Source organism: Meles meles, chromosome 3 (genome assembly GCF_922984935.1).
Source record: "Meles meles chromosome 3, mMelMel3.1 paternal haplotype, whole genome shotgun sequence".
NCBI classification, from domain to species: Eukaryota; Metazoa; Chordata; class Mammalia; order Carnivora; family Mustelidae; genus Meles; species Meles meles.
In genome coordinates, this window is record NC_060068.1 from 51,705,506 (window position 1) to 51,733,371 (window position 27,866).

Consider the following 27,866-nt stretch of genomic DNA (forward strand, 5'->3'; position numbering starts at 1 on the left):
TTAAGTGTCCAACATGGTTAAGTGTCCTTGATCTCAGCCCAGGTCTAGATCTCCGGGTCTTGAGTCCAAGCCCTGCTTTGGACTCCATGCAGGGTGTGGCGCTTCTTTCAAAACAAAACAAAACAAACCTCTTACTCAGAAACAATGGTTTTCAGTTCTTTGTTCTCTTTCTAGTTCCAGCTCCTTTTCTCTCACTATCTCTTTGTAGCATTCTGATCAGTCTTTTACATCCACCATTCTACCAAAGGCGCCCTTGTCAGGATCTTCAGTATCTTCCATGTTGCTGAGTTCAGCGGCCAGTTACAGATCCTCCTCTTACTTACCTCTTAGCAGCATTTGGCACAGTGAGTCAGTTCTGTCTGAGGCACTTTCTTCATTTGACATCCACACCACTGGGTTTTCCTTTTCTCTCATTGGCCTGTGCCAAATTTTCCTGATACTTCTTTTTTCCTGGCCTTTTTGTGTGGATCATCTCAGGGCTCAGCCCTTCAAATTTTTTCTTCACCAAGTACACTTAGATGTGAAAGTTCATGTCTCTTTGAACATTATTTACATACCGATCACTCACAAATAATACTGGCAGCTCAACATTCTTTAGTCAACTCCAGATTCCTATTTAACATTTTCTACTTGAATGTCTGATAGATACCTCAAATGTAACACATCTAAAACTAAACTGAATATATTTTCTCCAAACCTGCTTCTTCCACAAATTTTCCTACTTCAGTTAATGGTAACTCTTTTATGTTTCTAGTTGTCCAGACTATAAAGCTTAGAGTCAACCTTGACTCCTTCTTTACCTTATTTTATAACCTGTATCAGAAAATTTTGCTGGCACTGCTTTCATAATTTATTCAGAATCTGACCATTTCTCACCACCTTATTTTTACCCTGGTTTAAACTACTGTCATCTCTTGCCAGTATTATTTTGATAGTTTTGCAGCCAGGCTCCTTGCCTTTGACCTTTTCCCGCTTCAGTCTGTTCAGAACAGTAGCCAGAGTGTTCCTCTTAAAACAGAAGTTAGGTAGTATCTGTTCTGTGTTCAGAACTCTTCAGTGGTTTTCCAGCTCACTTAGAATAAAACCTGCATTTATTGCATTATCCTATAAGGGCCTAAGTGATCTGTTCCACCTAACCCTCCACCCACCCACCCTAATTAATTTTCTAACCTCATCTGTTGCTTTCTCTCTTATTCATTCCATTTCATACTTCTTGCTTTGATTACATCTGAAAGTTTTCACCTCAGGAACTTCCTTTTATTCTGCCTGAAATGTTCTTCCCCTAGATTTACACATGGTTCTCTCCCTCAGAGGTTTGGGATGATCAGATGATCACTTCCCAGTGGGGTTTTCCCTAACCACCGTATTTCTAATTGCATACCCTCAGCAACTCTTCAGTCTCTGTTTTATTTTGCTCCAGAGTATGTATTTTCTAACATATATTTATTTACTTCTTGTTTTGTTTAGTGTCTGTACCATATATTGTAATTTTAGGAGGTCAGGAATATTTGTCCACTTGGTTCATTATCGTCAGCACTAGAAGTAGTACCTGGGAATATGGTAAAATAAAGCTTTATTATAAAGAAAAGGCTTGGTAAAATGTTCATGAATTTAAATCAGTGGTCATGCTTTACAGTTGTCATGTACTGTACTGTGAATATGTGAAGATTCAAGTTATTTCAGATCATTCAGATTCAAGTTATTTCAGATCATTTTTCTTAGTATTAAAACAGTGTTAATTAGAGCTTATGTTTTTGCCAGTATGGTAGCTTTTGGTGGGGGGTATTATTTATCCTTTAATTGTTGCTAATGGTCTGACTTGGTTCACAACCTGTTGCTGAATTTGTAATTTATATTGGAGAATGTGTGTGTGTGTACTCTTATGTATGTTAATATATAACTATCTATGGCCAGACAGATAACATGGAGAGTTAAGCTCATTTGCAGAACTATCATCTTCTACTAAGTGGTGATAAGCAATTAACAGGTAATTAGCCATAGTTCCAATGTTTAAGTAAATAAGGTGTTTAAATAGAAATGTAAGCCCTAACCACACTTTTAAAAAAAAGCACAGGTTGCAACCTTTGAGATAGTAAATGTATTCATTGCAAATCAGAAAAAGGTCATTTTATATTTGTTACATGATAATAAAATATTTAGTTTTAAATTAGAGTAGGTTCTAATTTGGGATTAAAATATCTGAATGAGGGGCGCCTGGGTGGCTCAGTGGGTTAAAGCCTCTGCTTTTGGCTCAGGTCATGATCCCAGTGTCCTGGGATCGAGCCCCACATCGGGCTCCCTGCTCAGCCAGGAGTCTGCTTCCCCCTCTCTCTGTCCGCCTCTCTGCCTACTTGTGATCTCTCTCTGTCAAATAAATAAATAAAATCTTTTAAAAAAGCTGAATGATAAGTTGACTGTTTTTAAACAGTATCATTATTTACACATACTAATTTTTAACTGTTAGAAACCATTATGTATTTTTAAAATGAAGTTTGTATTCCTAGGGTTAACTTCTTTTAACAGTGCCAGGGCTAAAGGAATTCCAGTGCTTGATGGAGAAGCAGAGAGAGCATAGTGTGGTAGACCCCCAGATAGTTTGGTTACATACCTCAGTAAACATTTCTTCCAGTTTGTCTGCTTATTTACTTTTAAATTATATGTGTGTTATCGTTGTCAGTCGTAAGGATGATATATACTTATAACAAGGTTTTTTAAGAGGAGATGTAACTTTTCAAATAACCGTCTTGATAGTTGTAAGGTTTTGGGGGACTTGTCAGATCACATGGTATTTTTCTGATATTACGGGGCTAACAAAGAGCTTCACTAGGAGGAGTATTAGTTTTGCCATTTTTGTTTTGTGTTTTGTATTATTATTTTGTTTAATCCATGGTTTCTTTGTAGGAATCTTCTGCAGCTTATTCGTTGTGTGAGTAAAAACTAAGTCATATCCATAATTGCACTGAACTGGGCACAAGAAAACTGCCATCTATGTCACAGTATACTGAAAAAGAGCCAGCAGGTAAGCAGAGTTTGTCACTTCCTCTACATTGAGGACTTTGTATTTTTCTCTCCAGATACCTTGAATAGTGTACATGACATGGAGTCATGGTCTTAATTTAAGGCCATTTTTGATTGGTATATTGAATATAAAGTTAATTTCCAATTTTTGATATGAAAATAAGTATAAATAAAAATTCTTATTTTCTTTCTGTACCCCCTTGGCTACTATTGTGCTTTCCATTTTGGAGACTATTCCTTTGGAGGAGTTGTCAAGGGTACTGGTTCTGGAGTCAGACTCTTCATTTATTGGACAGTTACTAAATACTGAATTTTAACTTTAATTTTTTTGATCTTTAAAATGGAGTACAGTATCTACCTCATAAGTTTGTTGCAGGGATTAAATAACAATGTAAAACTTGATCACTGTATGTTATAAATAATGTGTTTTTTATCTGTGCTTGGAAGCAGTTATATTTGTTTTAATGCAATAAAACAAAAATATGTAATTGTTCCTTTGATTGTTTCATACCATGAAAATTTTTTTTTATCTCTTGTATAACATATATAAAATCTAATTGACTAAAGAAATTTAAACCTTTTACATATAGATGTGATAATGTTCTTAGTTAAAGGTGCTACTGTTTACTACTATATATCCTTCAGCCATCAGAACTTAGTATTAAAGCTGTTCAAATGTTGATGGGTTTTGCTATAGTAATGCTATACCATTGGTAGTTTTGGAAGGTGAGGTAGCATGTCTTTGATTTGACTCATTGCTGTTTTCTTTTGGAGAATTTTATCTGACCCTAATATTTGGAGTATGTTTTGTTATGGTCCAGTTGGTTCTTCATGATAGTACAGATGCCAGTTAAAGAAGTTACCTATTACCTTGGATAGGAATGCATTCACTTTTAATGTAATTGAAACCATCATTTCATGTACTAGTAATTCAAGTAAGTATTAAGGAGTTATACATAAGGTACTTTACTTAGATAATTCGGAGGATCATTGTCCAGTCCTTAATGAGCTTTTGCAGTATGGTGTATGAATTTTGCACATGAAAAATTGCTTTTATTAGGTTACATCTTAAAAATCTAAAATATCTTAAAGGTACCAAACTTTAAAAGCTATTTTTGGGGGTAAAGAGGCATATAACTCTCATAATATTTCATGTTTACTTTTCAGGTATGTTTTACAGTATTAATAAGGTGTACTGGATGTTCAGTAGCATATGATTTGGCAAGTAATAGCATTTATGTTGAAATATTGCCCCAACTGGTCACCAGAATAAAAGTCATTGTATGCCTCTCTTATTTTTAATTCTGTTTTTCAGCAATGGATCAAGAATCCAGCAAGGCTGCCTGGCCCAAACCAGCAGGAGGATATCAGACAATCACAGGCAGGAGATATGGAAGAAGACATGCATATGTCAGTTTTAAACCATGTATTACCAGGCATGAAAGAAGTTTAGGTCGGGCTGGTGATGACTATGAAGTATTGGAACTAGATGATGTTCCAAAGGAAAATTCCTCAGGTGTGCAACATGGGATTATATAAGAGCTATTAATAAGCATGTAGGAATTGATCTTGTAATATTTGAGATTGTGTGTGGGTTTTATGTGTCTATGAATACAAATATTTTACATTTCCTCTCAAGAATTCTATTTTGATATTTTAATTGAATTTAATATTAATACTATATACAATTAAACATAGACGAAAATAGAATACAGCCAGTCATTAAAATACAACTACATTGCAATGCCTTATCACATCCTTCAGCCAGTGGAGATCCTCATCTTTCAATCAAAAAACTTTTTAATGTGAACCGAATATATTTTTCTTGCATATTATGTTTAATAGCTTTTTTGTTTTAATTGTATCTCCAAATAATTTAGGTTGGCTAATTTGATTTTTTAAATCATTTTGTGAAATACGAATGTCAAATAATAGTTATTTAATTAAAATTTCTTAATTATCCTGTGGTCTGGGAAAGTATTTTGCATATATGCATGTACTTTAATTACACATCTTTGGGCTGGACTGTGGTCCTCTTCTTATCCTGAGCAAATTTGATAATTCTAGATTGTTTTTACTGTCATTTATAAACAAGAGCCTAAATTACTAGCTAATAAGTTCATTCTGTTAAAAAAGCCTTTCTCTGATATGATGAGACTGCTCTTTAGTGATTTATAATTTATAAATTTTTGTTCCAACAAAACGGAATATCCTCCAGCAAAACTCAGATGTCATCATTCTTTATTATTACATCAGTAGTAATAAAAGGTAATCAAGCTTAAAGTGATTTATAGAATAGATATGATTTTATTCTTGTCTCAAGATATGACAGACTATGGCAAAGAGATTCAACTTGTTGACTTTTTGTTGTTTTGCAGTCATAGGTGTAACATCTAAAGTTAACTCATTATTATAGATGCATTATAAAAATCCATTTTGGGAGTAGAAATCTAATATTATATACCTGGGAACTGAGATATAATCTTCTGAATTGACATCAAACATAATCGAATTTCATTTCTGTTAGATCTGTAACCTGTTCTTTTATCTCTGAAAAGTACTGTTGCAGTTATTTTAGCTGCTCATAATAAAAGAAGTTAAGTTTGAATTGTGCACCCTAACAACTGGGAGGGCAGATTGGTTACCCTATGACTTGACTTATGCCTCTCCTTTTAATGTTTTTTATAGAATGTTTTAAGTATCAGGATTTAGGTGAAAAACCTCCAAAAGACATCTGAGGGAGAGAATACTGAAGGGCTATACAATGGCATAAATGAACTCATAGGGTAACTGGTGTACCCTCTCAGTTAAGGGTGGGAGCATAGAAGTACCTGCCAGAGAAATTCACTCATATTCAAGTGCATAATTATTAGTATAAAATCTGCTTAAATAGCCATTAGTAAATCAGATTATATTTAATGTCTCCAAATATGTTTTCTTTATTCCCTATGAAGGTTCCAGTCCAGCGGATCAAGTTCATTCTTCTTTACCCAATGACACTTTATTTGAAAAAAGTGAAACAGAAATTCCCATTTGTGATACAGCATTGAATCAAACCATTGAGAGCAGTCCATCCTTTGCTGCAGTACATCATAGCGAGGAGGGCAGGGAGACTTTAGGAAGCAGTACAGATCTTCATAATCACTCTGAGGGAGAATATACTACAGAAGCTTGCAATGCTTCAAGTGTACAAAATGGAATTTCATTGGTTCAGACTGACTCTTATGATCCAGATGGCACGCATGGAGAGACCGGTGACCGTCTTCAGCTTTCTGCAGTTGTGGAAGGTGGTGGCTATCAGGAAGCATTGGGCAATACAATATTTGAGTTGGCAAATGGAGAGGTAGAGGCATACACTGGTCTTTCACCACCAGTTCCCTCTTTTAACTGTGAAATAAGAGATGAATTTGAAGAGCTAGGTTCAGCACCTTTAGCCAAAGGTTCTACTGGTGATACTGAGTTTGTCAATGAGAACAATCAGGAATTTCAGAGGCCCTCTTCTGAAGATGAAGTTGTTCGAAAGAAACAACAAAATGATACTAGCCAGGAGAGTCAGAGAGAAAATGCAGCTGAAGATGCAGTGTGTGCTCCCGGGCATATCTGCAGTGAACAAAATACTAGTAAGGGAAAGAACCAGGGAAGTTTTCCTGAACAGGTAGTGAGGCCCAAAGTTAGAAAACTGATAAGTGTAAGCCAGTTGGACCAAGAAACAGGTTTTAATAGGCATGAGGCTAAACAGAGAAGTGTTCAGAGATGGAGGGAGGCTTTGGAAGTTGAGGAAAATGGCTCAGATGACCTATTAATAAAATGTGATGACTACGATGGAGAACATGACTGCATGTTCTTGGATCCACCTTACTCAAGAGTTTCGCGTAGGGAAACAGAACATAACCAAATAACCGCGGAAAGTGGAGCCACAGGAGGAAGGCAAGGCGTGGTAGATAACACCTTTTGGAATGGCTGTGGAGATTATTACCAGCTGTATGACAAGGATGAAGATAGGTAAGATTTTGTACCTTGTCAGATTGTGTGGTAAGCAAAGTGGTTTATTTCTACTAACCATAATGTTTGATGGATGGGCCCTTTGACATGGTCAGGGAATTAGGTACTTTGACTGGCCAAATATTCTTATTTTCTCAGTGCCAACCACACATGCAAACTGCTGGTTAGGTATTTACAGAAACTTTCTTTGGGGCATTTCAGGAGTTTATAGAAATTGTAATTTCAGATAATGACGATTAGTTATTAACAAAAGGACAGAGATACTAATTATTTCAGTTCTTAGTATTTCATATTCATAGTATTTCAGTTCATAAACTATAAGGTAAACATTTATTGTATTTTTTTAAAAATTCTGTGTTAATTCATCCTGGGTTTAAAAAGTGATTTAAGATCACAGAAAATTTTGATAATACTGTATTAACTTTGCCAATATTTATTAATGTCACCTGTTTCTCTGTTCCTCTTGTTGCTCTTTTTTTTTTATTTTTTTAAAGATTTTATTTATTTACTTGACAGAGATCACAAGTAGGCAGAGAGGTAGGCAGGGAGAGAGAAAGAGAGAGGAGGAAGCAGGCTCCCTGCTGAGCAGAGAGTCCGATGTGGGGCTTGATCCCAGAACCCTGGGATCATGACCTGAGCCGAAGGCAGAAGCTTTAACCCGATGAGCCACCCAGACGCCCCCTTGTTGCTCTTTTTATCATTAGGTTTATTTTTTACCTACTTATAGGTAAAATGTATATATAAAAATATATACCACACCTCAATATGGTATATATTATTTCTCCCATTTATAGACCTGGAAACTGAAGCACAGGAGAGTTGACTTCTCAAGGTAACAAAGGTAGTAAATTCTGGAGCTGGAATTTGCATTTCTACTTACTGCTCAATACAAATGGGTATCTCAAGAGAACATACAACTTTTTTTTTTCTTTTTTTTATAAGAGGGAGAGAGAGAGTGAGCGTGAGCAGGGTAAGGAGTTGAGGGGTGGATGGGCAGAGGGGGAAAGAATCTTAAGCAGGCTCCATGCCCAGGGCAGAGCCAGACTTGGGGCTTAATCTTAACAACCCTGAGATCATGACCTGAACCAAAATCAAGAGTCAGATGCTTAACTGACTGAGCCACCCAAGTGTCCCACAGCTTTTCACAGAGTAAACATTCTGTGTTCCTTGTATATAGAATCTTTCCCCCCCCAAACTGTAAGACCATAAAAAGAAGAGAGAAATGGAAAATTTCTTTGTCCAGCTTCTGACTTTTCATTACCCTGGAGTCCAGATTTTCATAGACTTTGGAGCTAATTGGAGCAGGTTTGCTCAGTTACAGTGCAGTTTCAAGATCTTACTGACTTGTAGAAATATTGGTTACTTTTTTTTTTTTTTTAACTAGAGAGTACTACAAAGGAAGAAATTTTTCCTCTTAAATATGAATACATTTTATATATTTCATGTCACAAAATTAATAAAATGTATTTGGTTTTCTTTGGACATATGGATAAAGCTTGTATAATGTAGCATAAGTAACTTGTAGAAACAGTTGAAATATAATTTCTACTACTGTCTTAAAGTTGTAAACTTCAAGGGCTAGCAGACAATATTTATATAACCTACTTTTGTGTGTGTGTGTTTTTTTTTTGTTTTTTGTTTTTTTTTTAAAGATTTTATTTATTTATTTGACAGAGAGATCACAAGTAGACAGAGAGGCAGGCAGAGTGAGAGAGAGAGAGAGAGAGAGAGAGAGATCTGAGAGAGGGAAGCAGGCTCCCCGCTGAGCAGAGAGCCCGATGTGGGACTCAATCCCAGGACCCTGAGATCATGACCTGAGCTGAAGGCAGCAGCTTAACCCACTGAGCCACCCAGGCACCCCAAACCTACTGTTTTTTAAGTGTAAGGGTAAAGTTCATTAAGAACTTCTCCCTAACTTAATTGTTTTTTCAATTTAGGCCCACAGTCTTTTATGCAAAATCCACAAAGTTCTTTTTAAAATGGAAATTGAAATCAGAACCTTAATTGGTACTAACTTATTTGATGCAGATCTGGATCTGAACTAACATGAGGCCTTTTTTTGAAGCATTCCTAACGTTTATTGCAGAAATATGAAAGTGTTTGATTACTGAGTTTTGGGGTTAGACCCCACTGGGAATTATTAAGTAATACATCTAAATCTCAGCAGAAAAAATCTGACTTTTAAGTCATACTCAGCCTTAAGATTTTTGGATTGGATTGTGAACCTTTACTATACCTTTTAGGTTACTATTAAAAAATAATAACATCAACTTACCATTTTAGATAACTTATCTTTTTCAAAGTATAAGAGTGTTGCATTTTTACTCCAGTTACATTTTTGCTTTCTTGAAGAAAATAATTTAAGTTGGACATACCTTCATCTTTGGAGACACACTAATCAAAAATAACCCCCCCCTTTTTTTTTTTTTTTGCTTTTTATAGTAAGGCCTAATGTCATATAATAAAATTGGTGAAACTTTTGCATCGTTTATCAGCCTCAAAATTAGTTTTCTTGGCTCTTCGTTTAAATTGATCGTGTGTGTGTGTGTGTGTGAATAGGATTAGTATTTTATTTGCCTAGAATGACTGTGGACTTTGGTTATAGGGTGTTGTCTTAATATGTTTAGTTACAATTTGGTTCCTTAAGGGATACACCAGTATTCTAAATAATGATTTTTTTTTTTACAAATAGAATATACAGAGGAAGAAAACACAGTTAGTAGAAACTTCTTTTTCTTTCATTTTTTGGTAATATATTGATTTACAGAACCTGAAGTTGAGTTGGCCTTAAAAGATGAAACTAATTTTGGAACAGTCTTTAAGACACATTGGAATGCCAGAAACACTTAGGGATTTTTCGTTTGTTTAAGGCTACCATCACAGAATATATTCTCAAGGATAATGATTTTACCTAGGATTCCACTCCCTTTTGGATCTATAAGCCTTGAGATAGGTTTAAGACCAAATTGCAACAGTGTGGACAGATTGAGGAGTATTTCTATGCTCTTCCCAGTTCTTCTGCCCTCAACTCCCTGCAAAGGATCACAGTTGCCAGAATGCCTTTTACTATGCTGTCAGATAAAGGTTGAAGTTTAATAATCATACATTCCTACTTAGTTTCATTTTGTCACTTGTTCATTTACTTGATGTTGATGCTGTAGTCCTGCTGAGTTCTGATAATAGCAGACTGGAGAAATGGGGAAACAAAGTGACTACACAAGGAGTGTCTTGAGAAAGAAAGTATAAATACCCTTTACCTTGAGTCTGAGATTCTTTTTGAGTTTTCTTTGCTTTGTAAAACTTAAAGATGCTGTACTTGAAAATTTTTCTTGTCATGTTTATATTATAATAGCTACAAATAGGACCCTCTTATCCAGAACTTAACTAAAATCACTGTGGCATTTTTAGTTATAGAAATTTTGGCCACTTTTTAAAAATATAGTTAAAAAGATACATAATTCATATATTCTTTAAAAGTGAAAAGTATTTGAATGAATGCATGATCGATTTCCGTCCTGAAAACTTTTTTAAGTGATCACTTAATCATATCTGAAACATTATACTCTATGGAATAAGCATTGCAGCTGGTAGAATTGCTCTGAGCTGTTTGACAGGAACTGAACACCACCTTATTAAATTAGAATTACGAGGGGAATTTTAATAGGCAGTATATAATTACCAGACTTGGAGTTAGACCAAAGAGCTAAGGTTAACATCCTGCTCTTTTGAAATATACCCTGAGAATTAATAACTGTTTGATGAGAAGATCTTGAGTTTAACAGAACCTTTTAACTATGCCAGCACATTTTAACCTTGGGTCTAAGTGAAGGAAGAGGCATGCCATCCACTGACCATTTCTTAGAGCAGTTGAGGTTTCCTTCACATGTTTCTGTCACTAAGCCTTGACATTGCTTAAAAGGTTAAAAACAAAAAACAAAAAACTTACCTAAGATAAATGTTGGACATTTTTGTTGTGGATGATGTTGGGAAAATAAAAGGAGTATTAGCTCTTTAGTTGACTTCAGTTTGTTATATTCAAAAAGGATTTGTTGAAATCTTCCTAAGTGTCAGACTTTCTGCCAGGTACTCTGTAAATGGAAATAATGATCCCTGTTCCCTGGTGTTCACCAGCCTTCTGAGGAAGATAAAACATAAAGGTAATTATCATGAGACTAAATTAAGCTCCATGCAGAAGGAGCTCCTCTGATATCCCTACAAATAAAGCATCTATGAGCAGCCAGCAGAGATCCTAAAGCATATGCTGTAACATTTTAGCAAACCTTTTTATCTTATTTCCAAGTTCGTAAAAGTTTAGAAGGAGTAAATTAGGGATAAAGAGCTTTGTTTGTTCAGGCATGTTAGGGAGTTACAGATGACAACATTCTGATATTTAGGGAAAAGACTGGGAAAGTTGTAAAATGCAGGAACAGTTCAGAACCATCTGGGCCTTATTTACTAAAGAAGCAGCCTTATAGATTGGAACAACTACCATTTGTAGCACTGTATTACAGCATAGTTCATTGTTAATGATAAAATGTCCCAGACTGCTTTAGATTATATTCATTATACTGTCTGAAAATGATACGTCCTAACATCATTTCCACCCAGAGTATTTTCAATAAAATTCAAAAAGTGTTTTTGATCCTCAGCTAGTCACATAACAAAATTATCCAAAATATAGTTCCGTTTTTATGGATGTGATAAATACCAGAGAAGACCAACAAACTAGTTCTTTGGGGGAATTTAAGGAATAAGATTGCTTATGGATGCTTTTACTTCTCTATCATATTTCTAATGTAATTTTTTTTTAAGATTATTTATTTATTTATTTGACGGAGAGATCACAAGTAGACAGAGAGGCAGGCAGAGAGAGAGAGAGGGAAGCAGGCTCGCTGCTGAGCAGAGAGCTGGATGCGGGACTCGATCCCAGGACCCTGAGATCATGACCTGAGCCAAAGGCAGCGGCTTAACCCACTGAGCCACCCAGGCCCCCCTACTTCTGTATCATATTTCTATCTAAGATTCGTACTACACAAATTCTTATTTGAGTAGAAATCATATGTAATTTTATTCTGTATGTGAGAAAATGTTTTTGGTTCACAATTGAATGTGTAAAATGTAACATTAAGTTACAGTTGACTGCTTTTGAATATAGCTCTAAATGCTAATGGGAGACAGTACTAATGAGAGACCATATGAAAATCGAAGTGGTACTTAAGTTTTATTTTGAAAATTTAAAATTTTTTAACTCATTTGCTCTTACATTCAAGGACAAATGGGTCCTCACTATCCCATCATTGGTTTGTATCCTATTTGTTCTGTTGCTTATTCTACTTGAAAAGTTATTTTTAAATCTTTTCTCTCTCTGCTTTTAGTGCCATACGCACCTGTCACTCTCAGTAAATAACTTTGTTTCTTGCTTTCCTGGAGATGGTAAAATGATTAAATCTGAACTTTTTCTTGTTTTTCTTTTCTCCATATAGCAACATGTTAGTATCCTTTCCTGTTTTTTTCTTTAATGAAGAGAGGTGTCTAGTCTCATTCTGTGTCTATAATCATATCCAACACCTGACTTTATTAATCTTATATCAAAGATGCTTCCCTCTGCCTCATTCTGTAATTTTCTAAACCCCAAGAGGAAACCTTCACTTGATCTTGCTTTTCCTTTAACCACTTGCCTGTTTGTTTTCTGTTCCACTGCTGAGTTTTCAGAATAAATATTCCATACCTACTGTTTCTGTTCCTGCACTCTGCACTTTTAAATGCCTTGAAATCTAACTCCCAGTGTTATTTCTATATTCTCTGATGTTAACAGTGACCTCTTCTTTGTCACATCCAGTTGACTTTTCTTGGTACCCATTTTTGTTTTGTTTTGTTTTGTTTTAATGCTTCTGTTAAGCAGTTTGTTCACCCTTTCCTGTTCTGTGATTTCTCTTCCATTGACCTATGTTTGGTTTCTCTTTGCTGTGTCTTCTCTGAACCTCAGGGGTCTGCAAACTTTTTTAAAAGGGTGACCAGATTGTAAATATTTTAGGCTTTGTGGGCCAAAAGACAAAATCAAGGATACTATATAGGTACTGACATAACTGTTTAAAAATGCAAACAAACAAACAAAAGGCAAAAGACATTCTTAGCTTCCAGGCCATTAAAAAACAGGTGGCCAGATTTGGTTAATGGGTCAGAGCATAGTTTTCTGACCCCTGGTATAAAGAGAGACTAAGACTAAAGCGGATTGGGTGACCAAAAGGCTGATTTTGATGTTCAGTAAGACAAACCAAGGGTTCAGAGTAGATTTTCTTGGTAGAGAAAAGAAGAAAATCGTGGTGTGCTGGTTGGAAATCCAGTTGAAATGTCTAAGCAGACAGCTTATATAATAAAGTAGCTACCACCTTTACTAAATGTTTGTCATTTTCCAAAAATTACTCTAAACATTTTATCTACAGTATTCATTTGAACATCATATACCTGACCTGAAAAGGAAATAACAGTATTTGAGTAAAAAAAAAAAAAAAAAGTTGTTAAAAAAAATCTGCTGGGGCGCCTGGGTGGCTCAGTGGGTTAAAGCCTCTGCCTTTGGCTCTGGTCATGATCCCAGGGTGCTGGGATCGAGCCCCACATCGGGCTCTCTGCTCAGCAGGGAGCCTGCTTCCTCCTCCTCTCTCTGCCTCTCTGCCTGCTTGTGATCTCTGTCTGTCAAATAAATAAATAAAATCTTTAAAAGACAAAAAAAAAAAAGATTACAGTTACTGATGGCTTATTATTTACCAGCCTCTGTTAAAATGTTTTGGAGGTATTAATTCATTTACTTCTCATATGAGCTCAGTGAATTATTAGGTACTGTTAACTAAATTCACCTGATGTGTGAGTGATAAAGGCATAGTAAGGTTAAGTTACTTTTTCACAACTACTAAGTGGTGGATTCAAATCCAAGCAGGCTGACTCCAGAACCTGTGTTCTCAACAACTGTACCTTAAGACATAGTATTAAAAATAGGGAAGGCAGTAGGTAAATGGTTTAATTTTATGAAATACTGCTTTAGTAAAGTGAGGGATTTGGGAGTAATATTATGTATGTACTATTTGATATAAATTAAAGCAATAGTGATATTTAAAATGCATCTTTTAAGTGAGGGGAGGGAATGAGATTAAATTTAGAGACACCAATTAATAATTGACTTCCAGGTCTAGGTTTGGAAAAGAATACTGGAGCCAGGGTTTTTTTGTTTTTGTTTTTTTTAAAAGATTTTATTTATTTATTTGACAGAGAGAGAGATCACAAGTAGGCAGAGAGGCAGGCAGAGAGGAGGAAGCAGGCTCCCTGCAGAGCAGAGAGCCCGATGTGGGGCTCGATCCCAGGACCCCGAGATCATGACCCGAGCCGAAGGCAGCGGCTTAATCCACTGAGCCACCCAGGCGCCCCTGGAGCCAGGGTTTTTAGGGGAAATGGAGACAAAGGAGACATTTTACAGAAAGAATGGAATGTAAAAAGGATTTAAACATAGGAATTTATGAGATGTCAAAGATACATGATTTTCAACTTGTGAGCAGGGAAATACCATTAGCAGATAGAAAATCAAGAAATTTACTTGTCAAATAAGTTTTGTTTTATAGCTTTTGAAAAGGAGGGTGAAGATCTAAAACTTTCCGGATGGCTAGGTGGTCAGGGCTAGTATATATATTTAAAAGTTACCTATTTAGGGGTATGGATTATATATAATGAGTAATAAATAATGATACAGGGCAGGGATATGTGGATTTTTTCCCTAAAGGGCCAGATAGTATATATTTTAAATTTTGTAAGAGGTAGAATTAAAGACAAACTTACAAAAAAAGAAAAAACATATTTTTAATCCAGAGATCCTAGGAAAAACAGGTAGAAGGGCCAAATTTGGCCGAAAGGCTGAATTTACAATCTGTGACATAGGCTTCTTAAATATATTGATATTGATCATAGGCATTCTTTTTATATTACAGTTTGGAGATAGTCCATCAATTATTTCGCTAAGTTAAGAAAAATTCGGAGGTTTTTAGGTATTGTTTTTCTGGACAGGATCATAAAATGCTTAAAATATGAGGTTTTCTTTTAAATAAGTTGTCAGAAATTAATAAAGAAAGCTTACTGTAATTGTTAATGAGATATCAAAATTGGAACTGGAATATAGCTTCATAGTTGAGGAAACTTAGTTCAAGAACTCTTTTAAAACTATTATCTATGTTAGATTTTTACACTGATACAAATCTAGAAATGATTTACTTAGATTATTTTTTAGATTACAGAAAATTTTACAAAATAAAAGCAATTAGGGTCCTATTCAACTGAAGGAATATCTTTTACTTGCTATGCCGGAGCTATATAGCATTCCTTCTCCAGAATGCTTGTGCTTTGCTGCCTATCATTTACTGAAGATTGGAAGTTGATTTTACTTCTTTACGTCTAACTTCTCAGAGCTTGCATTACATTAGTGCTACTCTTTTTTAATAGCATTTTGATCTCTTCGGTTTATCTGCCCATAGAAGAAGGAACTCATTAACTAGTCTAGTTAATATATCATTATTAATGTAACCACTAGTAATGCATCATCATAAAGAAAAGTTATTTCCTACTAATTATTACTTCTTTCAGAAACAAACTAGAATTTATAATTTTTTTTCTTAAAAATCATGGCACAAAGGGAAATCTTTAAAGGGATTTTTTTTTAAGATTTTATTTATTTATTTGACAAAGAGATCACTAGTGGGAGGGGGCAGGGGGGACAGGGGACGGGGGTGGGGGGTGGGGGGGGGGAGCAGGCTTCCTGCTGAGCAGAGACTCTGATGCAGGGCTTGATCCCACGACCCTGAGGTCATGACCTGAGATCCTGACCTGAGCCAGAGGCAGAGGCTTAACCCCCCAGGTGCCCCAAGGGGATTCTTGATCAGAATGGTTGATACGGTTGGAAAGGGCATTTAAGATTTATTTTCATCATTAATAAGTACAAGATAACTGTACTTTAAGAGTAGTTAAATGTAACCAAATTAACCAAAGTTAAAAAAATATAACTAAAAGTCATTTTCTGAGGTTCTTCATTAACCCTTCTATTGTACGTTTTGGTTCCTTATCTACATATTTTCTTGCAGTGAAATTTATTTTGTGTTCTCAGTTCTACCAAAAGACTTTAGTAAAGATTAGTCAGTGCAGCTTTTTATGAATTTGAATCTCATTTCACTTTAAAGTCTTGTAAAAAAGGAAGGAAAAAATAGTTAAGCTTTTGAAACATGGTAATAGTGGAAATTTATTCATAGAGGATATGCCCCCAGTTGTCAGTATGTAATTAGAAAGTTGTTTTAGTCGGGGTAGATGAGTAATAAATCTATTATTTATTCCAGAGAGCATTTAATTTATGATTACCAAATTATATTTAAAATTTTATTTAGATATACGTCTAAAAAGTAAAGAACCCTGTATCTAAGCACCATGGAATTACTTCTTAATTTAGTGAAGAAAATAATGAATTGACTTTTTTGCATATGTGCTGCCGAAGCGAGCACTGAATTGACTTTTTTGTAACTTGCCATATGCTTTATTCATCGGAAAAAGTTACATTCTGCTGAATGTATTTATTTCTGTGTTTACTTTTAAAATATTTTTTTAAAATTGACTTGGCACCTGATGAAGCATGTGTGCATTGTCATACACTGTATACTGTGATGCCTCCAAATGACAAATGCACAAATAGTGACAGTTACTGTATTTCTGTTCTGAATTTGCAGTTCAGAATGCAGTGACGGAGAATGGTCTGCCTCATTGCCTCATCGGTTTTCTGGTACAGAAAAAGATCAGTCATCAAGTGATGAAAGCTGGGAAACTTTGCCAGGAAAAGATGAGAATGAACCTGAATTACAGAGTGATAGCAGTGGTCCTGAAGAAGAAAACCAAGAATTGTCTCTACAGGAAGGGTATGTTTAACAGTGAGATTTATTATTTTTATGTGTATCGTCTGAGAATTGTATCCCATCACATTCAGATGTTGGGGATGCTGTGAATTTGCATGTACAAGCCCTATGTAGGACCAGTAAATCCTACTGATTTTTTTTCATTATGCTTTGGCATTTTACAGAGATCAGTTAGATTGAAAATTCTAGTAATTTCATTATCTTTTCTTGAGATAAAGTATATATTTCCACTTTGCATTAAAGAAAACTTGGGCATTTAAAAGATGTTTTGAGAGGGCGCCTGGGTTGCTCAGTGGGTTAAGCCTCTGCCTCCGGCTTGGGTCATGATCTCAGGGTCCTGGGATCGAACCCCGCATCAGACTCTTTGTTCAGTGTGGAGACTGCTTCCCTCCTCTCTCTGTCTCTGCCTCTCTGCCTACTTGTGATCTCTCTGTCAGATAAATAAATAAAAATCTTAAAAAAAAAAAGATGTTTTGATTGAGTTAGGTGTATTAGAGCTGCTGTTGCTCTGCAGTGGAGGTGATGGTGAGGGAAGGGGTAGACACAAGAGGGAAATCAGTGATTTATTCACAGATATGGAGAAAGTTACAAAAGTTGAAGTTTTAATATTTCTGTCTAACTGCAGCCGACTATAGCTCTGAAATTAGTGATTTCTAGTAAGCGCCTTTGTCTTTTCCTAACTTTAATAGGAATGCTCTAGTTCTAGGAGTTGTCAGACTTAACACTGTGAAGGGCTGGATAGTAAATATTTTCAGCTTTGTGTGCCAGTCTCTATTGCAGCTACTCAACTCTGGTGTTGTAGTGTAAGAGTAGCCGTAAGGCGATATGTAAATGAATGGGTGTGGCTGTCTTCCAACAAAATTTTATTTATAAAAACAGTTGGCAGGCTGATAATAACCCATGGGCATGGTTTATAACCCTTGCTCTAGTATTTCCCAAGTAAGAATGATTCTGGCTGATATACACACACAAAACACAGGTTGATTTACACACACACACACACACAATTTTTCTAAATCACACTAAGGAAATATCCCCATTATTACTTTATAGGTTTTTAGCAGGAATATTTGTCAAATTTTATCAAAGTTTTTTTTAAGCATCAGTGGAAATTATCATAGTGATTTTTCATCTTTGACCTAATGATAATGAGAAATTATCTTTTTAAATTTTTTTACATTATTTTTTAAGATTTTATTTATTTATTTATTTATTTATTTGACAGAGATCTAGAGAGAGCCAAAGAATACAAACAGGGGCAGTGGCAGAGGAAGAAGGAGAAACAGGCTCCCAGCTGAGTAGGGAGCCTAGTGTGACGCTCAATCCCAGGATCTTGGGATCATGACCTGAGCCAAAGGCAGTAGTTTAACCAACTGAGCCACCCAGGTGCCCAAGGAATTATTTTGTTACCAGATTTCCTGATAGTTATCCTGGCTTCTTGAAATAAACAAAAATGATCACATAGTCATAGTTTGTTGTTTTAATGAGCTGCTGGATTCTGTTTGCTAATATTTGACATAGGATTTTTACGTTGAGATGTGGAAGTGCAATTATGTTTTTTGTCTGGATAAGTGTGATATTTGCTTGGCTAAAACAATGTATACGCGCTTCTTTTTAGTCCTTTGATGTTTATCTTATTTATTCCTTTAAAGGTTGTTTAAATATTTTACTTAAATGGCTTATTTTAAAGATTTTTAGTATTTTCTTATGAAACCTAGGCTTATGTTTTGTTGTGAGGTAGTATCTGTTAATTTAAATGTTTTTTCTGATAATTGGTTCTAATTTTTAGTCTCTCATGGAATCTATTTTGGTAGATATATTTTCATAACTTTCACCTCGGACTAACATTAAAATTTGTACTTCTCAAAAGGTATAAATTTCCAGTTTGAGATGAATTCTGTAAGGTATAAATACTTTAGAAAATCTGTAAAGAAAGAAATTTATGAACATAATTGTTTTGACAGTGATTGAAAATGTTTTTTTTCCCTCATCTGATTTTGTTTGATCTTCCTGAATCAATATTAGTTTGCTAAGTATTATTAAATTGTGATAGTAATTATTCATTCAACAAATATTTATTTAGGATTTAATATGTACCAAGCATTGTGCTGGATTCTGGAATTAAATGAGCAAGACAAACTAAGATTCCAGCTTGAAGCTTACATGGTGGTGGGAGAGACAGGTATTAAGCAAAATACAAACTCGATGAATTACAAACTGTGATAATGACGTGAAGGAAAGAAAACACTCATATGATAGAAAGTAACTAATAGGCACCTATTTTTTTTTCCATTTTATTTTATTTCATTTCTTTTCAGTGATCCAGCTTTCATTGTTTATGCACCACACCCAGTGCTCCATGTAATACGTGCCCTCCTTAATACCCACCACTGGCCCTCCCAACCCCCTCCAAAACCCTCAGTTTGTTTCGCAGAGTCCACAGTCTCTCGTGGTTTGTCTCCCCCTCCAATTTCCCCCAACTCACTTCTTTCTATCTCCCACTGTCCTCCATTTTATTCCTTATGCTCCACAAGTAAGTGAAACCATATGATACTTGACTCTCTCTGCTTAACTTATTTCACTCAGCATAATATCTTCCGGTCCCGTCCATGTTGATAGAGAAGTTGGGTATTCATCCTTTCTGATGGAGGCGTGATACTCCATTGTACATATGGACTATATATCTTCTTTATCCATTTATCCATTGAAGGGCATCTCGGTTCTTTCCAAAGTTTGGCAACTGTGGCCATTGCTGCTATGGGGTGCAGATGGCCCTTCATTTCGCTACATCTGTATCTTTGGGGTAAATACCCAGTAGTGCAATTGCACTACTAAAAAAATCTATTTTTAATTTCTTAAGGAATCTCCACACTGTTTCCAAAGTGGCACCAACGTGCATTCCCACCACCAAGAGGGTTCCCCTTTCTCCACATCCTCTCCAACACATGTTATTTACTCTCTTATTAATTTTGGCTCTTCTCACTGGTATAGGGTGGTAATCAATATGGTTTTGATATGAATTTCCCTGGTGGCTAACGATGAGGAACATTTTTTCATGTATCTATTAGCCATTTGTATATCTTCATTGGAGAAGTGTCTGTTCATGTCTTCTGCCCATTTTTTGACATGATTATCTGTTTTGTGGGTGTTGAGTTTGAGGAGTTCTTTATAGATCTTGGATATCAGCCCTTTGTCTGTAGTGTCATTTGCAAATATATTATCCCATTCCATGGGTTGCCTGTTTGTTGACTGTGTCCTTTGCTGTAATAGGCACCTATATTAATAAGAGTGGCCAGGGAGTACTTCTTTCAGGAACTGACTTTTGAGCTGGGATCTAAAAGATAAGAATTCATGGTTGAGAAGAGCTTCCTGGGCAAAAGGAAAGGTAAGAGCAGAGGTACTAAAAAGGAAAGGGCTTGATATGTTTAGAGGTAGTGGGGCTGAAGTGAAGGAGTGAAAAGAGGAGTGATAGGAGATGATTGGCAGGTACCAAACTATGCAGGATATGCAGCATCTGGAATTTATTCATAGAGGAGGGGGATTTAAGTGGACAGTTAATTGCATAATTGATCTGACACAAATTTTTTAAAGATTCACTCTAGTTGTTTTGTCTCCAGAATGAATTAGAAAGGTATTAAAGTATAAAAGAGAGAAGAAAGTTGGACTAGCCCTTGGACTAGTGAGGATTAAAAAAAGTAAACAAGTTTGAGAATATTTTTGAGTTCTAAATAATAGGAGCGATTGAGTGTGAGATGAGGGAGAAGGAGAAATCAGTTACGGCTGGGTTTTTTGGTTTGAGCAGTGGGTAATTGTTACTGTCATTGAGATGGAAAGTAAGAACTCTTTTTGGAAGTTTTAAGTGCCATTTAGACATGCAGTGTAGATGATAAGTAGATGCTTGAATATTTTTAAGCTTAAAGGATATGTCCTAGATTATAGTTAGATATAGAAATGTATGACTATAAACAGAAACATTTATGGTAGTCATCAGCTACTTGCATTGATATCATACAATAATAAATGCTAGAAATTCATTTAAAAAATATAAAAGTGAGGGATGGTTTAACAAGCATTCCACCCTGTGGAACACACAAACACAAAAAACTGAGCATGTAGTAGGCTGCAAAGCACAGATTAACACATTTCAGAGAATCAGTATCCTGCAGACTATAGTCTCTGACCACAATGCAGTTAATTTAGAAATAAATAAAAATATAAAAATTTTAAAAATCTATACATTTTAAATTGTTCATCCTTCTAAATAACCAGTAGGACAAAACAATTATAACTGGAGTTTAAACTGCTCTCTACTTGCTGATAATGAGAATACCACCACAATTAAAATTTGAGGGATGCAGTAAAATTGGTAAACAGAAATTTATCTTTCTAAATGTTTAAGTTAGAAAAGAAAACCTGAACATGGAGGAACGACGCATTTAACTTAACATAGAAAAGGAATATGAAAATAAAGAAAATAAGGAAATAAGAATTAGGAAAGATAAGAGCATAACTCAGTAAGTTAGAAAACAGTTATGATAGAAAGGATCAAAGAAATCAAAAGGTGATACTTTTGAAGAAAAATAGATAATCCAGTTGTATAGTGAACAAGAAAATAAAGACAAGACACAAATAAATAATACTGAAATACAAAAGTGTACACAGCCACAAATACAATAAAGACTGGATAGAGTAAAAAGAGTACTGTGAATTTTATACCAGTAAATTTGAAAACTTAGAAGAAACTGATACATTTCCAGGAAAATAGAATTCACCAAAACTTAATGGAAGCCTGAATAATCATATAAGTATTACAGATATGTAATCAGTAGTTTAAAATCTTATTGTGGAGGGGCGCCTGGGTGGCTCAATCAGTTAAGCCTCTGCCTTCAGCTCAGGTCATGATCTTGGGTCCTGGGATTGAGCCCCACGTCAGGCTCTCTGCTCAGTGGAGAGCCTGCTTCTCTCTCTCCCTCTGCCTGCTACTCTGCCTGCTTGTACTCTCTCTATCTCTCTGTCAAATAAATAAATAAAATCTTTTAGGGGCGCCTGGGTAGCTCAGTAGGTTAAAACCTCTGCCTTCAGCTCAGGTCATGATCTCAGGGTCCTGGGATCGAGCCCCACATCGGGCTCTCTGCTCTGCAGGGAGCCTGCTTCCTCCTCTCTCTCTGCCTGCCTCTCTGCCTAGTTGTGATTTCTCTCTGTCAAATAAATAAAATATTAAAAAAAAAAAATCTTTAAAAAAAAATAAGATAAAATCTTACTCTGGAGAAAACAACTAATCCATATGGTTTTAGAGTTAATTCTCTTAAACTAAACTTTCAAGGATCATGCCACTTCACTCTATAAGAGAAAGAAAAAGAACTATTTCTCCAAATCATTCTAAAAGGCCAGTGTAACCCTAACACCAAAAGAGTGTGTGAAGGAAAATAGAAACCTGTGGCTCTCATTGGGGCACCTGGGTGGCTCAGTTGGTTAAGCGTCTGCCTTTGGCGCAGGTCATAATCCCAGGGTTCTGGGATCGAGTTCTGCATCCGGCTTCTTGCTCAGTGGGGATCCTGCTTCTTCCTCTCCCGCTCTCCCTGCTTGTACGTGCGCTCTCATGCTCTCTCTTGCTCTTTCCATGTCAAACATAAAATCTTTTAAAATAAATAAATAAATAAAACACATCGTTATTAAATGCATGTCAAAATCCCAGACAGAATTGGAAATCTCAGTTTGTAAGTGTATATTTTGAAGATAAAACTCAATTACCAGTCTGAGTTTATTCCAGAAATGTAAAGGTGTTTTAATATAAAAATACCTGTAAATGTCATTCACCATATTAACAGAATACAGGAGAAAATCATATGATAGATTCTACAGATAAAGGGGAAAAAACCACGTAATAATGTTCAGTACCTCAACATGATAAATACTCAGAAACTAGGATCAGAACAGAATCTCTTTGACCTGATAAAAGGTATCTACCAAAAAAAAAATCACTAGTAATCATTTTCAGTAATGAAACATTAAACCCTTGCCCCTTAAAATCAAGAGCAAGACAACGGTGCTCATAACACCATTTTAGCAGCCATCGTGGTAGAGGTCTCGGTGGGCATGATATGATGGGAAAATAATAAAGGAGGAAAAGCTGTAAAAAGTAGAAACTAGCAGAAAAGTAGTAGAATATATTTATGGAATATAAATTGTTAATGTGCAGGATACAAAGAACTCCTAGAAATCAGGAAGAAAAACTGACAGTCTAATTGCAAAATGTTCAAAATATTGAGCAAATAATTCACTGAAGAGGAAATATTAATGGTAAGTAAAAATACCAAAAGGTACTTAGATCATGAGTAATCAAGGGAGTATACGTTAAGATCATAAGGAGTTATAATTTTTTACCTACCAAATTTCCTTGGTAGGTAAAGGAAATTTTCCTAGTGTTTGTTAATAATTTTGACAATGTCAGGTGTTTTGAGGATGTGAATGCTTGTTAAGGTGTGAAGTAGGTCACATGAACTGAAATTATGTAATAATTTTAACATGTGCATGGTAGACTATCAGCTGTTATCACTTTTAAGTGTGTACTCTGGAGAAACTTCCCCATGTGGCGTAGGAGTTGTGTACAAGAATGTTCATTACAGTATTTTTCATGAAACCTATAAAATTGGATATTAACCAGATACTCATAGGAGAAAAGTACTCATAGGAGAAAAGTTAGTGGTGTATTCATACATGGAGTATTACACAGCAGTGGGAATGCATAAGCCATACTTAAAAGCAAAAAAAAAAAAAAAGCAATCTTAAATACAATGCTGAATGAAAACAGTCGTTTCTGGAAGAATAATGAGTATGACATGTTTCACAAAGTTAAAAACAAACAGAAGTTAAATATCATGTTTAAGTATACAAAACTAATGAAAATTTGTTTCAGAAAACAATGGAATGACAAGTGGCATCCAGATAGTACTTTCCTCTGGAGGGCAAGGCCAGGGCATAGGATAGGTGTAGGACAAAATGTGTTTGCTAGTCAGTGATAATATTCTAGTTCCTGGTTTGGGTGGTGGGTTTATGGATGTTAAACAGAATATGCTTTATAGCTTAATTATATGGTATATATTTTACACTGGGGGGGAGGAATTAAAGGGAATTGAAGGTGAGAGAGTAGAGACAGTCACCATACCTTCTTCAGAAAGGATAGAAGTTGGGCCTAGGAAAATGTCCTCCCCTCCCAAAACTGGAAGCATGATTGCTTATAGAATGTTGCAGAGGAGGGCGCCTAGGTGGCTCAGTGGGTTAAAGCCTCTGCCTTCGGCTCAGGTCATGATCCCAGGGTTCTGGGATCGAGCCCCGCATCAGGCTCTCTGCTCTGCGGACAGCCTGCTTCCTCCTCTCTCTCTGCCTGCCTCTCTGCCTACTTGTGATCTCGGTCTGTCAAATAAATAAATAAAAATCTTAAAAAAAAAGAATGTTGCAGAGGAGAATAACTGGCTAGTAATTAGAGGAAAAGTGGAGTTTTTGAGAAGATGAGAAGGATTAGGATCCACATCTAAGCAAAAGGGCTTTAGGAACAGAGGCTGCCGTTGTAACTAATGAGAAGGTACAGGTGTAGGTAAGTCTGTAGGTTCTGTAGTGAGAGGAAAAGATGAGTCACTGGAGACTGCAGTATTCTTGTTGTTTCTAGATATTGAGAGTGGGGAGGATAGGATGATTGTGAAATTGAAGGAAAGAAGAAAAGGTGGGAAATAGGCTTTCAGAAAGCTAGATAACAAACTTATTAGGTAAACATTAAATAATTGCTGGACAGTATTGAAACTAGTATTTTAAATTAGTATTTTTTAATGTAAATTAGTGTATCACACTTGGCGTATTTTACTTTAAGTTTTTCCTGTTTTGGTGACTTTACAAACTTTGTAAATAAATATTTTAAAAAATGCTTTAATAAAATTTAGTGTTTTGCCTTACTATTTTATTTATTAGAATAAAGAAACAGTTCTTCAAATTATGTGCTAGGGTTCCATCTTTGTAACTAGGTGACATGGAACAGGGTACCATTGATTTTATAAGCTCTAATTCCTTTGGAAGCTTTTTTGACTTTTTAATTCAAATTTCAGTTACTTTCCTTTGTACTTTAATTCCAGGATAGGGATTTGAAATCTTAAAAAATTTGCTATACAATTAGACTTATTAAAAATGAGCTTATGCCTCAAGCCTAGCAGCTACTTAACATGTATCTTGACTTAGAAAATGAAAACCAATTAATTAAATATCAGTTATTAGGAATGCTTATTATGCTGCCCAGGATTTTATAAAGTTTCTTATAATATAGATTATTTCATGAAAACCTCAGCCCTTTAAAATGTTGGCATTAATCCAAAGGTTTAAATTTTGTGTTGCAAATAATTGATACTCAAATTGCTGATCAGTTAGCTAAAGGAAACTATTCAGAATGTAAAGTCGGAGTAGTATTTTCAGAGGTTTTATTTGACTTGTCTGCCTTTCATTTTCTTCATTTCTCAGAAGATTCTGTGATGCATGGTTATATAATAGCATATTCTAAAACTTTTAAATGAAAATTTCTTTAAAATATTCCATGTTGACTTTTTAACATATTTTGGTAATTTTAATATTGTTATTCACATGCTATTAAATTTAGTTTCTATTATTGAGGAATGGGGATTTTTAATCATATATCATGAAGAGAACATCAGTCTCTTTATCTGAAGCTTTGAGTTAAAGCATAGTCAAGAAATTCAGTGATGCTGATGGTCTTCTAGGATTTTAACTGGAAGTAGGTTGTGGGGATACATTTTGAAGCATTTTCAGCTTCCTCTCATGGCAGCAGCATTCATTTCCTCCACTGTGCTGGAAATGCTCAAAAGGACAACCTGGCAATTTCCCTTCCCAGTTGAAACACCAAGGGACTTTAGTGGTGGTTGTGGTAGGCACAGGCTTCCACATCTTCCATCTACTGAAATTCTTTTTTAGAATTGAACATTTGGAGACATGATTAGATAATATGTCTTTTTAAATCTCATAAATTACTGTTTAACATGATAATGGCATTTTATTAATTTTTGAGTTACCAGAATGAAGAAAGGTCTAAATTTTTGTGAATGTGTTACAAATGGTATGTCTGGTGTGTGTGTAAATATGTATGTATTAGGAGAGAGAGAGAAGACTAAGATATTGCTTTAAATATTTTCAAGGTTTCTGAAGCATTTGAACTTACCTTATATGCTTACCTTCCTATAGAGAATTTGTTTCTTTTATTAGCTCACAAAATGAAAGATACTTTTGTCCTTATTTGTCAGAATTTTTTGTTGTTGTTGTTGGGGGGTAAAGAGCAAAATTCCTTTGGTTACAGTATCAAGCCAACTTTCTGGCCCAGCATAGTGCCACTCTTCTAGCCTGGTAAATTTTGTGTAAATGATGTGAACTTTAGGTAATATATTGCAAGTATATACTGTATACTACTTATTTTCTGTTACTGTGACTACATTATTATGAGGCATTAAAGACAGAATCAAATGTTTAAGCAAAATATGTAGCCAAGAATTCCTCATATGGTAAAAGAGTATTAATGAGTGTTGTAAGTTACTTATACTCAGAATAATTTATTTTAGTTTTATTCTTTGAATTTAAAAAACATAATATTTATTTCTTATACTGAATCATTTTCACCAGCATATTAGAGTGTTATGTTCTATGTCCAAGTACAGAGTAGTAACTGAGTCATTTTGATGTCTGTATTATAGGAAAAGGAAAAGCATTTTTTGTAGGAGTACTTTAGAAATAACAAAAATTTCCAAGAACTATTCCAGGCTGAATCCCTAAATTATTTACTTATTAAAAGATTGTTTTTCAAGGATTTATTCTTAACATTTGCAATACTATAAATAGAGTACCTATTAAGTGCTAAGCATTTATTGCAAAGGGGTGAAGCTACAATGATGAGAGACAGCACTATATGCCTTTGGAAAACTCTCAGTCTGGAAGGAGACAGGTGAGTCACCAGAAAGATTATAAAACAGTATGGTGACTGCTTTCATAAAGGTATAAACAAAGAACTATTGGTTAGGAATTCTTGATTTTGTATTTTAAATCCATTTTGGGTTTCATTTTTCACTGGACCTAAGTATAATGAATGAAAGGAAAATATCTATTATCTTTATATATTAGGTATTAAACCTTCAGCAAATTAAACATGTTTTGTTACGCTGATTTCTCTGATTTTACTGGACAGACAATATTAGATACTAAATCTTATAAACCTGTTATTTTTGAAGTGTTGCTTAGGACCTGAGATTAAAGAAACGTGTGGGTTTAGGTGTATAAAGAGATACTATTTCTGTGTCTTTAAAATGTGTTGATTCTTACATGTGGGCATCATCTACATCTCTTTCATAAATGTTTTTATCCCCATAGTTAACTTTGCATATTAGAATGAATAAAATTTCTAATTAGAACTGCTCTTGCAATATATATTATTGTATAATATTTTTCTTCTTAAAATCCAAAAACTAAAAATCATCTTTGTCAGAACTATGCTTTTATAATTAACTTCCTTTTGATATACTAGACACTATTTTCTGTTAAATAAAATAAATATAAAAATCCTGCCAGTATAATTTTCTCAGTTATAAATTCATAAAGTACCTTTTGTTTAGTCATTGCAGCCTTAACTTTTGTTGCTCATGTGTTACAGTTAATTCTTCTCAGTGTGATCTTTGTGTCCATACTTTTCTTTAATGTATGAGTTGTGTAATTTAACAGTCTTGTCTGTGGCTTCTAGGTTTTACATCATGCTTACAATGACACAGAGATTTTTGTAAAAATTTCTCTCATGATTCTTCCAGTACTTTAATTGTTTTAGAAATGGTGGTGGGTGCACATGCATTTTTAAACTGTAGATTTAGAGTTTGCTAACAG

At 35.0% G+C, this 27,866-nt stretch overlaps 1 protein-coding gene across 3 annotated transcripts in view; it reads left to right on the forward strand.

Moving 5' to 3' along the window:
- PJA2 (praja ring finger ubiquitin ligase 2) overlaps positions 1-27,866 on the forward strand; it is an 80,559-nt gene that overhangs the window by 20,208 nt on the left and 32,485 nt on the right. For 2 of the 3 annotated variants that reach the window (XM_045999276.1, XM_045999278.1), the window contains exons 2-5: positions 2,902-3,019; positions 4,334-4,534; positions 5,973-7,020; positions 16,770-16,955. In XM_045999276.1, the coding sequence (XP_045855232.1) occupies positions 2,989-3,019; positions 4,334-4,534; positions 5,973-7,020; positions 16,770-16,955 (1,466 nt within the window). In that variant the 5' untranslated portion in view covers positions 2,902-2,988. The remainder of the gene's footprint in view (positions 1-2,901; positions 3,020-4,333; positions 4,535-5,972; positions 7,021-16,769; positions 16,956-27,866) is intronic. The other variant, XM_045999279.1, reaches the window with a different exon arrangement.